Source organism: Myotis brandtii, unplaced genomic scaffold, assembly GCF_000412655.1.
Source record: "Myotis brandtii unplaced genomic scaffold, ASM41265v1 scaffold927, whole genome shotgun sequence".
Taxonomy (NCBI): Eukaryota; Metazoa; Chordata; class Mammalia; order Chiroptera; family Vespertilionidae; genus Myotis; species Myotis brandtii.
Window position 1 is genome coordinate 411,140 of NW_005371823.1, and position 13,677 is coordinate 424,816.

General features: G+C 42.9%; 1 protein-coding gene across 1 annotated transcript in view; it reads right to left on the minus strand.

Moving 5' to 3' along the window:
* Nucleotides 1-5,838: 5,838 nt before the first annotated feature.
* CHRM5 (cholinergic receptor, muscarinic 5) overlaps nucleotides 5,839-13,677 on the minus strand; it is an 84,638-nt gene continuing 76,799 nt past the window's right edge. The window contains exon 2 of the mRNA XM_005885757.2: nucleotides 5,839-8,235. Coding sequence (XP_005885819.1) covers nucleotides 6,564-8,153 — 1,590 coding nt within the window. The 5' untranslated portion in view covers nucleotides 8,154-8,235 and the 3' untranslated portion in view covers nucleotides 5,839-6,563. The remainder of the gene's footprint in view (nucleotides 8,236-13,677) is intronic.

The window sequence follows — 13,677 nt, forward strand, 5'->3', positions numbered from 1 at the left end:
ATTGATCGCCTGCCTCCTGCACGCCCCCTACTGGGGATCGAGCCCGCACCCCTGGCATGTGCCCTTGACCAGAATCAAACCTAGGACCCTGCAGTCCATAGGCCGACACTCTATCCACTGAGCCAAACTGGCTAGGGCGACCTCCTGGTTTATAGGTCAATGCTCAACCACTGAGCCACACCGACTGGGCCATATTTCTTAGTTTCAGTCTAATAGTAATGAATATATCCTGAGTCCAGATCTGAGTCAGTACCATTCTCTACTTAATGAAACCAGGGCTCCTTGAAGAAATGGCTGATTCCTGGGCTGGGGTAGGGAGAGTCAAGATGAGCCTGGAACTTTTTATTGTACCAGAAAGTAAGGGAGTGCTAAGATAATAGGATATGTCTAAGGGTCAGTCATCTTGTAGCTCTCACTGCTTAAATTTGTGACAGTTTGAGCACTGAAATGATGATAGGAATGGATTTTTTTTCACTCCTCACCAGAGGATATTTTTTCCATTGATTTTTAGAGAGAGTGGAAGGAAGGGAGGGAGGGGGAGAGAGGGAGAGGGAGAGGGAGAAGGGAGAGGGCGAGAGAGAGAGAGAGAGAGAGAGAGAGAGAGAAACATCATTGTGAGAGAGACACGTTGATTAGTTGCCTTCTGCACACACCCCAACCAGGGTTGGGAATTGAACCTGCAACCCAAGTATGTGCCCTTGACTGGGAAATGAACCCATGAAGCTTCGGTGCGCAGGCTTCCCCTCTAACCACTGAGTCACACCAGCCAGGGTTGGATTTTTAACCCAATTACTAAAATAAGAGTTATGCCCAGCCAGCGTGGCTCAGTGGTTGAGCAATTGACCTATGAACCAGGAGGTCATGGTTCAATTCCTGGTTGAGGCACATGCCCGAGTTGCAGGGCGTGCAGGAGGTAGCTGATCAACAATTCTGACTCATCATTGATGTTTCTATCTCTCTTTCCCTCTCCCTTTCTCTCTGAAATCAATAAAAATATATTTTAAAAAAGAATAAAAGAAGAGTTATGAGTTCATAATGATAATAAATACATAAATAAATTAGAAAGGAGGAAAAAGCATTCCCACAATAGAATGCCAACCACTTGGCAATCATAGTAATAGCATGCATGGGTGAGAATAATAAATATATGCTATACTTATTGGGCGAAAACCTAATTACCCACAGGAAATTTATATAGGCTTAGTTTCTTTCCCCAAACTATTAATTGCAGAGAGAAAAATAGTAAATTTATAGTCAAGAAACCTGGCAGGGTGTTGGGGGAGACCTAAACCAAGTGATCATTGTTAACATCAACAATAGGATTTTACATCACTTCCTCCTGATGTATGTGATACACGGAGGATACTTTTCCCAGTTGGATGGCAAATTATCACAGTGTCATGTGTGATACTCCTGCCCAAATCAACACAAACATTAAACTGAACTTAATGAGGGAAGATCAGACAAACCCATGAATGATGGAAATTATTTTTAAAAATTAGATTGAATGTACTCTTAAAAAATGACCATGTTATGAAAGACAAAGGAAAGCTGAAGACCTCTTCCAGATTAAAGGAGTCTAATGAGACGTGACAACTACGTGCAAGTGTGATCCTGGATTAGATCCCGACCTGGAAAAGAAATCATTATACATCATTTGGACAACAGGCAAAATTTGAGTATGGACTGTATTACATAATATTGTAGCAATGCTAAATTTCCTGATTTTTATATTTGTATTGTGGTTATGTAATATAATCTCCTTGTTCTTAAGAAATATCCACTGAAGTATTTAGAGATCAATGGACACAATGTTTGCAACTTTCTCCAAGTGGTTGAGAAAAAATATGTGTGGGTACACACACACACACACACACACACACATGAGTGTACAAATATGGCAAAATGTTAACAGTTGGGGCACATGGGTGAAGGATATAGGAGTTCTTTGTACTATTCTTGTTCCTTTTAAATTTAAAATTATTTTGAAAATTTTTGTTTTTTAATTTCCTTCTGGTTCCTTCTTTGATACTTAAAAAATGTATTTCCCCTCTCCCTCCCACTTGCCATTTGAGGTCCTTATTAGGTAAGAGTTTGTGTAATCTCACTCTTTACAATTGAGATGTCCTGGGGGTGAGGGTGGGTATGGGTGGGAATTGGTATCACTTACAATGGGGGTGAAATGACTAGGGCTCCAGCCTTTTTGGCAGTTGAAGAGGAAATGCTGCTGTTGTTTTGTTGCAGGGTCTGTACCAGCTAAAGGGCTGTGGTTTGGGATTGCCCCACCTCCCTTGTCCTGGAGGGAAAGGGAACCATTTTAGTCCCAGGAATCTTGTCATCATTATTTCATCTTAATTTGGTCATTGGTAACTGAGAGGAAAGGGGGAAATCACAGAGGTAGAAAGAGGGATGTGTATCCATTCTTAAATGGCCAGGCCATGCAAATGTGTGTGGGATCTCTAATATAGATGGATCTATCAAGCTAACCTGAGACCATTTTCATATTTAAACTAGAGGCCCAGTGCACAGAATTTGTGTACTCAGGTCGGGGGTTCCCCAGCCTGGCCTGTGCCCTCTCACAGTGCAGGAGCCTTGTGATTGATCTCCCCAAAGAGGTAGGTCCCACCCAACCATCTGGGGCTACTCAATGGATTGCCCCAAAGAGGTAGGCCAGAGCTGGGGGACCCCACGCTGTGGGACCCTGGCCTCACCGTGCAGAGCCAGAGCTGCCGGGATCCGCCTTCAAGGCTCCCTACGCATGCAGCCTCTCCCACCCGCATGCACCTGTTGTGCACACAGCCTCCTGGTGATGGATTGTTATGGCATGAGGGCATCACGGCGTGAGGGCATCACGGTGTGAGGGCATCATGGCGTGAGGGCATCACGGTGTGAGGGCGTGACAACCACATAGGCTTTTATTAGTATAGATGCTTTGTATTGGACTACTGCGTGGTTAAATTTCTTTAATTTCCAGAATGATGCTTGTACAATACAAAAAAGCAGCCCAGTCCCCACATCCTTTGCTACAATTCCAGTATTTATAATAGACAACTGAATATTCCAATCCAGAGATTAGGTACAGATTTCACAATTACAAAGAACCAAACATCAGCAACTCCCTCAAAGGACATTCACCAAAGGAGCAAAGCAGAGGCAGGAACATTGACAAAATGCTTTAACCAAAAACTGTACTGAAAAGAGATTGCTTAACAAGCCATCAAATTCACAGCCAAAGAGAAACACGATGTTAGCAACATAGCAGCATCCAGTAGGTAACTAGTCAAACAAAGCTGTACACAGTTTATCATAGAAGAATTTGGGAGTCAAAGGGCATAGAAGGCCAAAGATTTGAAGTTAGCACACCCTACCCACCACCCAGGTTCCTGCCATTTACCATTGGGCCTTCATTCTGAGGACCCCACCAGAGGCCCAATGCTAGTGCCCTCTAGTAGTTTGGGCATTTATTTATTTATTTAGTTAGTTTGGTCTATGTCAAAGGGCATAGGTAGTCTGCAAAACTTACTGTCTCCAAAAGGGGGTCCTAATATATGGGACAGGAGAAGATTTGACCTTGGGTAGTAGGTACACAGTGTAATAAACAGATCTTATAACAGAAATCCACACTTGAAATCTATATGTTCATGTTGACCAATGTCACCCCAATAAATTTTTAAAAAGCCAGTGATAAGGAAGCATAGGCGTCTCCATTAATTTCATGTATGATGAACAAAAAGTCCCAGGTTATTGTGGAGTGTGAAAGTGTACCTTCCACTCCGCCACCCGTCCCCACTTCGAGTTCTGCATTCTTTCGTTTGAATTAGCTTGTTTCTCTTATCTCTCTGTGAACAGTGAATGCCCAACGTGGGCTTAAAGTGCTGTTATTCTGGAGGGATTTTCATTTTTCTTGGGAACCCAAAGCCTTAACCTAAAAAACCCAACTGCTTATCTAGAGCTGGTGGAGCAGGTTTGCTCATGAAGTTACACCCTGTTAGCATCACATAGGCTGGGGAGCGTCTCTCCTGGAGAACTGAGCCAATTAAGAGTCTCTAGCAAATTCGTGGCAGGTGTCAACCTGCCCTCACAAAGGCTCAGCAGCTACATCGCTTCCAAGATGTTACACCTCAACATTGGGTCCCTATAGGGCTGGAGGGGCACCCTGGGCTTCTGCTGCCCTGGAGCATTCTTGGGACTTTGGAAGAGGCAGGCTTGCTCTTCAGGTGTGAGGTGTATGTAGCTCTCCTATGCCCAAGTACATGCCTAATTCCCAGGATAACTAAGCCAGCTATTTTTACATCTCCTCAGCAAAGGAGGTTAAGAAAGAACTGGCCTATATTCAGTGAAGTGAAGTCTAGAGATTTTTAAACACACTGCAGATACAGTCAACAGGTTAAATAAGGAGACCCGTCGGGCTCATCTTTAAATTTCTCCTCAGAACTGCACTGTTGCCTTCTTTGTGGATCTTTAATTATATGCACTATTTTATAGTTTCAATTTCTTGCACATTGGTTTATTTTCAAAATTATCAAAGAAACATCTTAGATTCAGTTTGTTTATGCACACAGATTTCAATTAAATTTGGATTTGAATAATCCTGATACTCTAATGCAGTGGCTCTCAACCTTGGCTGCACATTAGAATCACCTGGGAATCTTTTTAAAATCCTGATTTCTGGGCCTCATCCTCCGGAAATTCTGTTTCTTTGTTATGGAGTGGGGCCACAACATTAGTAACAACATTAGTAACAAAGAAACAGAATTTCCGGAGGATGAGGCCCAGAAATCAGGATTTTAAAAAGATTCCCAGGTGATTCTAATGTGCAGCCAAGGTTGAGAACCACTGTTGTATGTTATGTAGATATAACTGATATATTTTCATACATTATTATGACCTACATTTTGTTTTTTTAAAGCCTCATCTTTCCTTTTTAATGGCCATGGCCAGCTTCAGTGGACTCAACTGTACTTTTCTTGACGTCTCATCTTTGACCATGAATTTGGAGAGGAATGAATAAGTAAGTCATTTCTGAACCATGATTCAAGGACCTATTAAAAAAAAGTAATAAAACCTTTCCCCTGCTGTCCCTCCACTTTTGGCTGGAGGCTCCACAGTGACCTGCTTGTGCCTGGGTGTGAACTGGGGTCTGTGTGAACTGAGGGAAATTGGGGGCCTGCTAAAGGACCAAGGAATAAGTTCAAAAGCATGGGGTGAAACCAAATTTGTTTTCCACAATTTGCCTCAGGTTTGCCTTGCAAAGCGATTAGAAATTAAGATCACTGAGAACAGTTTAAGACAGTGATGGCGAGCCTTTTGAGCTTGGCGTGTCAGCATTTTGAAAAACCCTAACTTAACTCTGGTGCTGTGTCACATATAGAATTTTTTTTAAAATATATTCCATAATAAAACAAAGACTTATATTTTTGATATTTATTTTATATATTTAAATGCCATTTAACAAAGAAAAATCAACCAAAAAAATGAGTTCACATGTCACCTCTGACACGCATGTCATAGGTTCGCCATCACTGGCAAAAAAAAACCTCAGGTTTGCCTTGCAAAGCGATTAGAAATTAAGACCACTGAGAACAGTTTAAGACAGTGATGGCGAGCCTTTGGAGCTTGGCGTGTCAGCATTTTGAAAAACCCTAACTTAACTCTGGTGCTGTGTCACATATAGAATTTTTTTTATATTTGCAACCATAATAAAACAAAGACTTATATTTTTGATATTTATTTTATATATTTAAATGCCATTTAACAAAGAAAAATCAACCAAAAAAATGAGTTCACATGTCACCTCTGACACGCATGTCATAGGTTCGCCATCACTGGCGACCATATTTATTAGCAGAATAGAGTCCCCTCTCTAGGACTGGGTGTGATCAGGTTTCAGGTCCTTCCACACGCAGGATTCTGAAAGGAAGGATGGGGACCAGCTTGATTTCAATGGATACCAGGAATTGGCATCAGCTGTAAAAGGGAATAGCAAGAGCTTTGCTCAGGTGTAGGGACAGGAAAACATACCACGGCACAGAACACATAATAGCTGTATAATAAATACTTTGTAAATAAATACTGATCGGTTTATAAAGAAAGTCTTAGAAGCCAGTTGAATACCACTCTTGTTGACAGGTAACACTGACTTACATTCCCTGGTTCTCACTGACACAAGACAACTTCATAGACACATATATACTGCACAAAAGTCTATGACATGTTTCCACAGGGGAGACGTTTCCAACCAGTCCCTGCTGTTCCCCACAGAAGGTTAGACAAAAGTCCCCTCAGTCACTGTCCACCGTGACCCAGCATGCCTCCCGCCTGTGAAGCCACGAGCTCATTCACTTCAATGGCAAACGCCTGCGACATCAGGCGACCTTAGTCACAGACAGGAATAATTCAATGGGGCAGCAACTGTGGCAGGTGTGACTCCTTTCTTTGGGCAACAGACCTCAAGCCTTTACAAAGTTCTCAGGGACTCGAAGTGACAGATGTCTTTTTTGAACATCAACAAACCGGAATCAGGAAGTGGATGATGGTCATTCTTTTGAGGGGGAGTTAACTTTTCAGGGGAGCTTGCTGTTCCCCTGCCAGAACAATTTCTCTTCCACTTTTTTCTTTTTCCATCGGCAGAGAAGCAGCATCTTAAAGGTCTTCCGGAAGGTTCTGTTGCAGAGGGCATAGCAAATGGGGTTGACAGTGCTGTTGACGTAGCACAACCAGTAGCCCAAGTGCCACAGGGTGACGGGAACGCACTTGTCACAGAAGGTGGAAACCAGGACCATGATGTTATAAGGGGTCCACGTGATGATGAAGGCCAGGAGGATGGCACTCAAGGTCTGGGCTGCTTTCCTCTCTTTGACAAGGACCATTCTCTTTCGTTTGGTTATTTGGTGGCTGAGGTTGGGATCCAGGCCTTTCGTGGAAGGGTCCTTGGACACTGGGGAGGAGCAGGGCATGATTTTCACCTTGCGACAGCCGTTGTTGGTCTCCTGGGTCCCATCTGCTTTCACCACCAATCGGAACTTGTAGGCCACACATTTCTGACTCTTGGGTCTATGAGCAGCTGCTGGAGACAGGAAGTATTTTGGGGTGTCGTAGTCATTTTTTTCAGCTTGACCTTTCGCAAAAGTTCCCTTGGTCTCTTCAGTACTGAAGTCTTCCTGTGGGCTTTCCTTGGCCTGACTCTTGTAGACCACCTGGAAGACAGGGTCAGCGGTGGGCTTGTCCTCATCCTCTGAGGAGGGGCAGCTGCTGCAGGTGGTGAGCTGCTCAGCTTTGTCCCACTCAGTGCTTGGGCCGGAGGCTTGGGACGGCTTCCCAGGGGTGCTCCTGCGGGAGGATGACCAGGAAGCGTGGCTCCGTTCCCTCTGGGCCAGCGTGGGCCGCGGGCAGCCAAAGCAGCTGAGCAGAGCCTTGTGAGCTGGCTTTCTCTTCTCAGTTTCAGCTACAGAGTCAGAGCCCTGGAGGTCAGCAAGGTCCTTGGTCCGCTTCTCTGTTTCCCGGTAGATTCGGCAGTAGAGAATGGTCATGACGGAAACAGGAATGTAGAAGGCAGCAATGGCGGTGCCGAAAGTGATGGTGGGCTCAGAGAGGAACTGGATCTGGCACTCATCTGGAGGCACCGTTCGCTCCCCCACCAAGTACTGCCAGCAGAGGATCGCTGGGGCCCAGAGGATGAAGGAAATCAGCCAGGCCAAGCCAATCATGATGCCAGCCCTCTTTGGGGTACGCTTGGCCCGATACGTCAGGGGTCTTGTGATGGAAAAGTAACGGTCAAAACTGATCACCAGAAGGTTCATGACAGAAGCGTTGCTGGCCACGTAGTCCAGTGCCAGCCAAAGGTCACAGGCCAGACTCCCGAGAGCCCAGCGTCCCATGAGGATGTAGGTGGTATAGAGATTCATGGAGAAGACCCCAATGATGAGATCTGCGCAGGCTAAGCTGAGCAGGTAATAGTTGTTAACCGTCTTCAGCTGACTATTGACTTTGAAGGAGATCATGACTAAGACGTTGCCCACAGTGGTGATCAGGCTGACCACAGCAGTCACAGCTGCAATGGTGATGACTTCCCACAACCCATGGCGTTCCAAAGGCTGGTGATTCACTGGGGTGCCATTGACAGTAGTTGCATTGTGGTAAGGTTCCCCTTCCATCCTGGTGCAGGAGTTTACATTAGGAGTAAGTCAGGTTCTATACTGTTCTCTTTTGTATCTAACACCTCTTCTGGGACAGCATCTGGAAGAGAGGGAAATACATTATCTCCACTTGCCAGCATGAATTTCTTTCCCACTCATTGTTTAGAATTTCTAACAAAATACTGAATGTGGTCTCATACACATTTGGGGCAAGATGCTAAAATAAAATCGCTAAAGTTTTAAAAAAATTATCACCCTAGATATTTTTATTTATTTATTTTTTGAGCGAGAGCAAGGGAGAGAGCAAGAGAGAGCAAGAGAGGGAGAGAAAGAGAGAGAGAGAGAGAGAAAGAGAGAGAGAGAGAGAGAGAGAGAGAGAGAGAAACAGTGATGTGAGAAACATCAGTTGCTTCCCGTATATGCCCCAACTTGCAACCTTTTAGTGGATGTAAGGACACTCTAATCAACTGAGCCACCTGGTCAGAGCAAATCTCTAAAGTTTTGAACATTTTTATAAGGGCATCATCCCTTTGCTTATGATTAATAATGCCTGAGTGCCTTTCATGTTCAGGAAGCTGCTGCCCTCTTGTGGTTCTGATAGGCAATTTTAAAAAAACCAACTGGGAGGATGAGAGCAATGGAAAAGGAAAGAGAATTGGATTGTTGGGGAGTATTAATGAGGAGAAAGCAGGTGACATTGTTACTTTCTACTGCAATAGCCTTAAGGTCAGACACTTTTTAAGCTCCTGGTGATAAGTATTTAATCTATCGTGCACTGGAGAAAAAGACAAGTTATATAGTCCAATTATTTAGATTATTGAGTTTAATTATAGATTCAGTTATTAAACATTATTGAGGCATTGTTGTGAGCCAAGACTGTATTACAAAACCTCACCCTGACTAAGTGCACAAACTCCCAGTGGGTGCCCGGTTTTCATTGAGAGGGTTTGAAATTTGCCCCATATGCTGAAGATGGTGACCCTCCCTTGGGCTATTTGCAATGTCATAGAAATGTTTTAAAATATCTTTTAAAAAATGTTTAATTTATTTTTTCCTTTTAAGATAATTTTTAAATTATAGTTGACATACAATATTATATTAATTTCAGGTATACAACAGTGATTAGACATTTATAAAACTTATGAAGTGATCACCCTGATTAATCTAGTACCCATTTAACACCATACATAGTGACTACAATATTATTGACTATATTCCCTATGCTGTACTTTATTTATTTTATATTTGCATGATTTAAAATTTTTTTAATTGAATTTTTTTGGGGGTGACATTGGTTAATAAAATCATTGGTACAACTCTATAATACATCATCTGTATATTGTATTATGTGTTCACCACCCAAATATCTTTTTATTTATCTATCTATTTATTTATTTATTTATTTATTAATTCTCATGATGTGAGAGAGATACACCAACTGGTTGCTTCCGGAACTCACTCTGACTGGACTGGGATTGAATCTGCAACCCTTGACCTGGAGTCAAACCCGGGAACTTCAGTGCGTGGGCCAATGTTCTAACCACTGAACAACCATTGAGCAACACCTGGACTCTTCTGCTCAGGGCCAAATATCTTTTTAAAATCTGACTATAAAGTAATATGCTCTTTGTAAAAGTTGAAGCAATGTCCAAATGTATAACTTAGAAAACAAAAGTCTCTTCTAGTTCCGACTTGCAGTGCTAACAGGTTAGTGTGTATTTTGACAGGTTTTCTTTATGTATATACTAACCAACATTTAAATACAGTTATTTTTAAGTGGTTGAATTTTTTTAAGTGGGTGAATTTTTAATGTTTACACTCTGAATGTTGTTTTTTACTTAAATCATCACAGACTTCTTTTGCATCAGTAAGTCCTTGGGATCAAAGAAATATTTTTTTGCATTATTTCACTTAATGGATATACTATAATTTATTTAATCAATTCCCCATTGATAAATTCCAAATCTAAAAAGAAAATTTTCTTTTCTAGTTTAAAAATTTATGTACATGATAAAAACTTCAATGGTTACAAATGGGAAAACAGTAAAAGATGGGTCTTCCTCCCACCTCTGACCTCCATGCTCTCTGTGCCCCCTTTTCCAGAGGTAACCAGTTACCATTTCTTTTTTTTTTTAAGCTTTTTTTTAAAAAAAATGTCTTTTTATTGATTTCAGAGAGGAAGGGAAGGTCTTCCTCCCACCTCTGACCTCCATGCTCTCTAGGCCCCCCTTTCCAGAGGTAACCAGTTACCATTTCTTTTTTTTTAAAGCTTTTTTTTTTTTTTTAAAAAAATGTCTTTTTATTGATTTCAGAGAAGAAGGGAGAGGGAGAGAGAGATAGAAACATCAATGATGAGAGGGAATCATTGACTGGCTGCCTCCTGCATGCCCCCTACTGGGGATTGAGCCCGCAACCTGGGCATGAGCCCTTGGCTGGAATTGAACCTGGGACCCTTCAGTCCACAGGCTGACGCTCTATCCACTGAGCCAAACTGGCTAGGGCCAGTTACCATTTCTTATCTTTCCTTCCAAACAATAATGTGTGCATATAATATATATTTGATGATATATGAAAATAGCATTACAAAATTCCAGGCACCATGGCATGATGATAGGAAGCGGAGAGAGAAGGCTTTTTGATGGCCCTCAGACCGTACTATGTGGCAATACCTGCTCTGCCTACTGGTCGGTTTTGACTTCTTTAGTAACAGTAATTGATATAAAGATGACAAATTTGTGAAAGGCTATATATTTTTTGTTTTATATTTTAAACTGTATCTTTAGATTTTTAAAATCTCAAATTCAATATGGCATTGAAGATATTGTCTTGTAACAGAATCCAGATTCCCCCACCTTCCTCATCTTACACCCTTCTCTTTCACATCCCGACCAATGCAGTTTAATTCACCTATGAAATATTTCTCTTATTGGTCCCTTTCCATTCCTGCTGCTACCACACTGGTCCAGTCTCCTGTTATTTTATACCAATAACTTCTTGGTATCACCAACATCCAAAAGCTGGCAAAGTAAATCCCAAGTGCCAGGTCACCAGACACAGACTCACCAGAACCTGAAAAGACCAAAGTTACTTTATACCCTACAATTATCTGGGCAAATGCCATCGCAGACTGTCTTCCAGTTGTCAGTACTAAGCTGTGAAGTGCAAGAATTTCCTTTCTCCCTTCCTTCCTTCTTTCCTTCCTTCCTTCCTTCCTTCCTTCCTTCCTTCCTTCCTTCCTTCCTTCCTTCCTTCCTTCCTTCCTTCCTTCCTTCCTTCCTTCCTTCCTTCCTTCCTTCCTTCCTTCCTTCCTTCCTTCCTTCCTTCCTTCCTTCCTTCCTTCCTTCCTTCCTTCCTTCCTTCCTTCCTTCCTTCCTTCCTTCCTTCCTTCCTTCCTTCCTTCCTTCCTTCCTTCCTTCCTTCCTTCCTTCCTTCCTTCCTTCCTTCCTTCCTTCCTTCCTTCCTTCCTTCCTTCCTTCCTTCCTTCCTTCCTTCCTTCCTTCCTTCCTTCCTTCCTTCCTTCCCCTTTCCTCCCTCCCTCCCTCTCTCTCTCTCTCCCTCCTTTCAATCAATATTTATTGACAATATTATGTGATAGACTCTAATGCTGGGGATACTATGGACAAGACCCTAGTGGGGGTATAGATAAATATCTGGGGGTTGGTTCTGCATGCCTTAGGGCACATGTGAAGGGCATCTAACCCAGTCAAGTGATGGTGGGGAAAACACACCCTGAGGAAAAAATTTCCAAGCCAAGACTTGAAACATGAATGGGCTTTAGCTAGGCAACAGGGGCGGGGTGGAGTTGGGGAAGAATGTTTAGGCCCCACAAGGGAAGAGCTTGTTTGTAAGCCCAGAGGCAAAAGGAGGCATGGAGTACTAGGAAGCCTGAGATGTGAGAGGTGAGCCTAGAGTGGTTGAGGGTAGGGTGGGGAGGGACAGGAGTGGACCTGAGAGACAAGTCTGCTTTTTGGGAGAACTGTGTCAGCTATTTCCAGACTCCCCACCTGCTCTGAAGGTGGTCCCAACATCCATGGTGCTGGGGAGACATAATAAAATGAACTGACTGCTTGATGAGTTGTTCTAATCAAGTCTTCAAAATAGAAATAATTGGTGTTTTGGAAGGATTTAATTCCCACTTAATTTTAGTGAGCAATTTATAACAGATAAATTGAGTGCATATCCTCTCTGACCTGATTCTTTATTTGCAAAAATAAGGAAATTGGACTATAAAATCTAAGATGCCTACATTTCTATGGTTTGTATTTTACATAACATGATGGTTAATTGTATTTGTCGACTCGATTAGGCTATGGTACCCAGTTGCTTGGTCAGACAGCCATGTAGATGTTGCTGTGAAGGCATTTTTTAGATGTGAATAACATTTAAGGCAGTAGGCTTCAGGTAAAGCAGATTACCCTTCAGAATGTGGGTGAGCCGCATCCAATCAGTTGAAGGCCATAAGGGAAAAGACTGAAGTTCGCCAAAGAGGAAGGAATTCTGCCTCCAGACTCAAGACTATGGCACTGACTCCTGCTGGAATTTCTAGCCCTCTGTCCTGCACTGCACATTTCAGACTTGCTAGCCCCCACAATTGCATGAACCTATTCTTTAAAAATTTCTTCCTCTTTCTATCTCTCTCTCTGATAAGCAGAATAAACACGTTGATACATGGAAGAGCAGCTCATTTAGAGTGGCAACATCATCTCATAATTATACAACTGAACCTGGCATTGGGAGCTTCAGGTTCAAATCACAGCTTTGAGCTATGACTTTCAGCATATTACTTAACCTCTCTAAATTTCAGACTCACACTTTTAAAGTGGGGATAATAAAGAGTCATTACCTCATAGGAATATTTTAAGGATTAAATGAGATAATCCATGTTAAGTGTTTCTCAAAGTGCCTGACACGGTAATATTCATTATAAAGCAGCAAGCAATCTGGCAGGAAGGACATCAGGAATGGATGTGGGAATGGACCCGAGGCATGGTCTATTAGGGGACAAAGTGGGATGAGACAATGAGGCAGTAATTTGGTGTTTGAGATACTGGCTGTTTGAGATACTTTATGGTGCAAGTGATGTGTTTCCCTTTAGTTTGTGTAGCTGGTGTTCTTCTAGGGGCAGAGCAAATTGTTCCCAACCAGCAAAACAGAATAACAGGCTAACACAGTCTTCTTCAAAGTCTGCTCATTAAGACTATTTCAAGATGCTTGATTGAAAAAAAAAATGGTTCCATGGTCAGTAAGTTGAGAAAATGCCATATCCTATATAATAAAGGCATAATATGCAAATCGACTGAATGGTGGAACAACCTGTTGGCGGGAGGCGGGGCTGGCGAGCAGGCAGCGCCAGGCCAGCCAAGACACATGCCAGTGGGCAGAGGGAGGGAATGGCGATGGGAGGGTGGGGGCAGTGACCAGCAGCGGCGGAGGGGCGATGGGGGGAGCTGGCACCATCCCCTGATCACCTGTCTGGTCGCCTTACGCAGAGGGGGCCTGCAGGGGCTGTGGCGGGGGGGTGTTTGGGGGGGGGGTCCCTGGT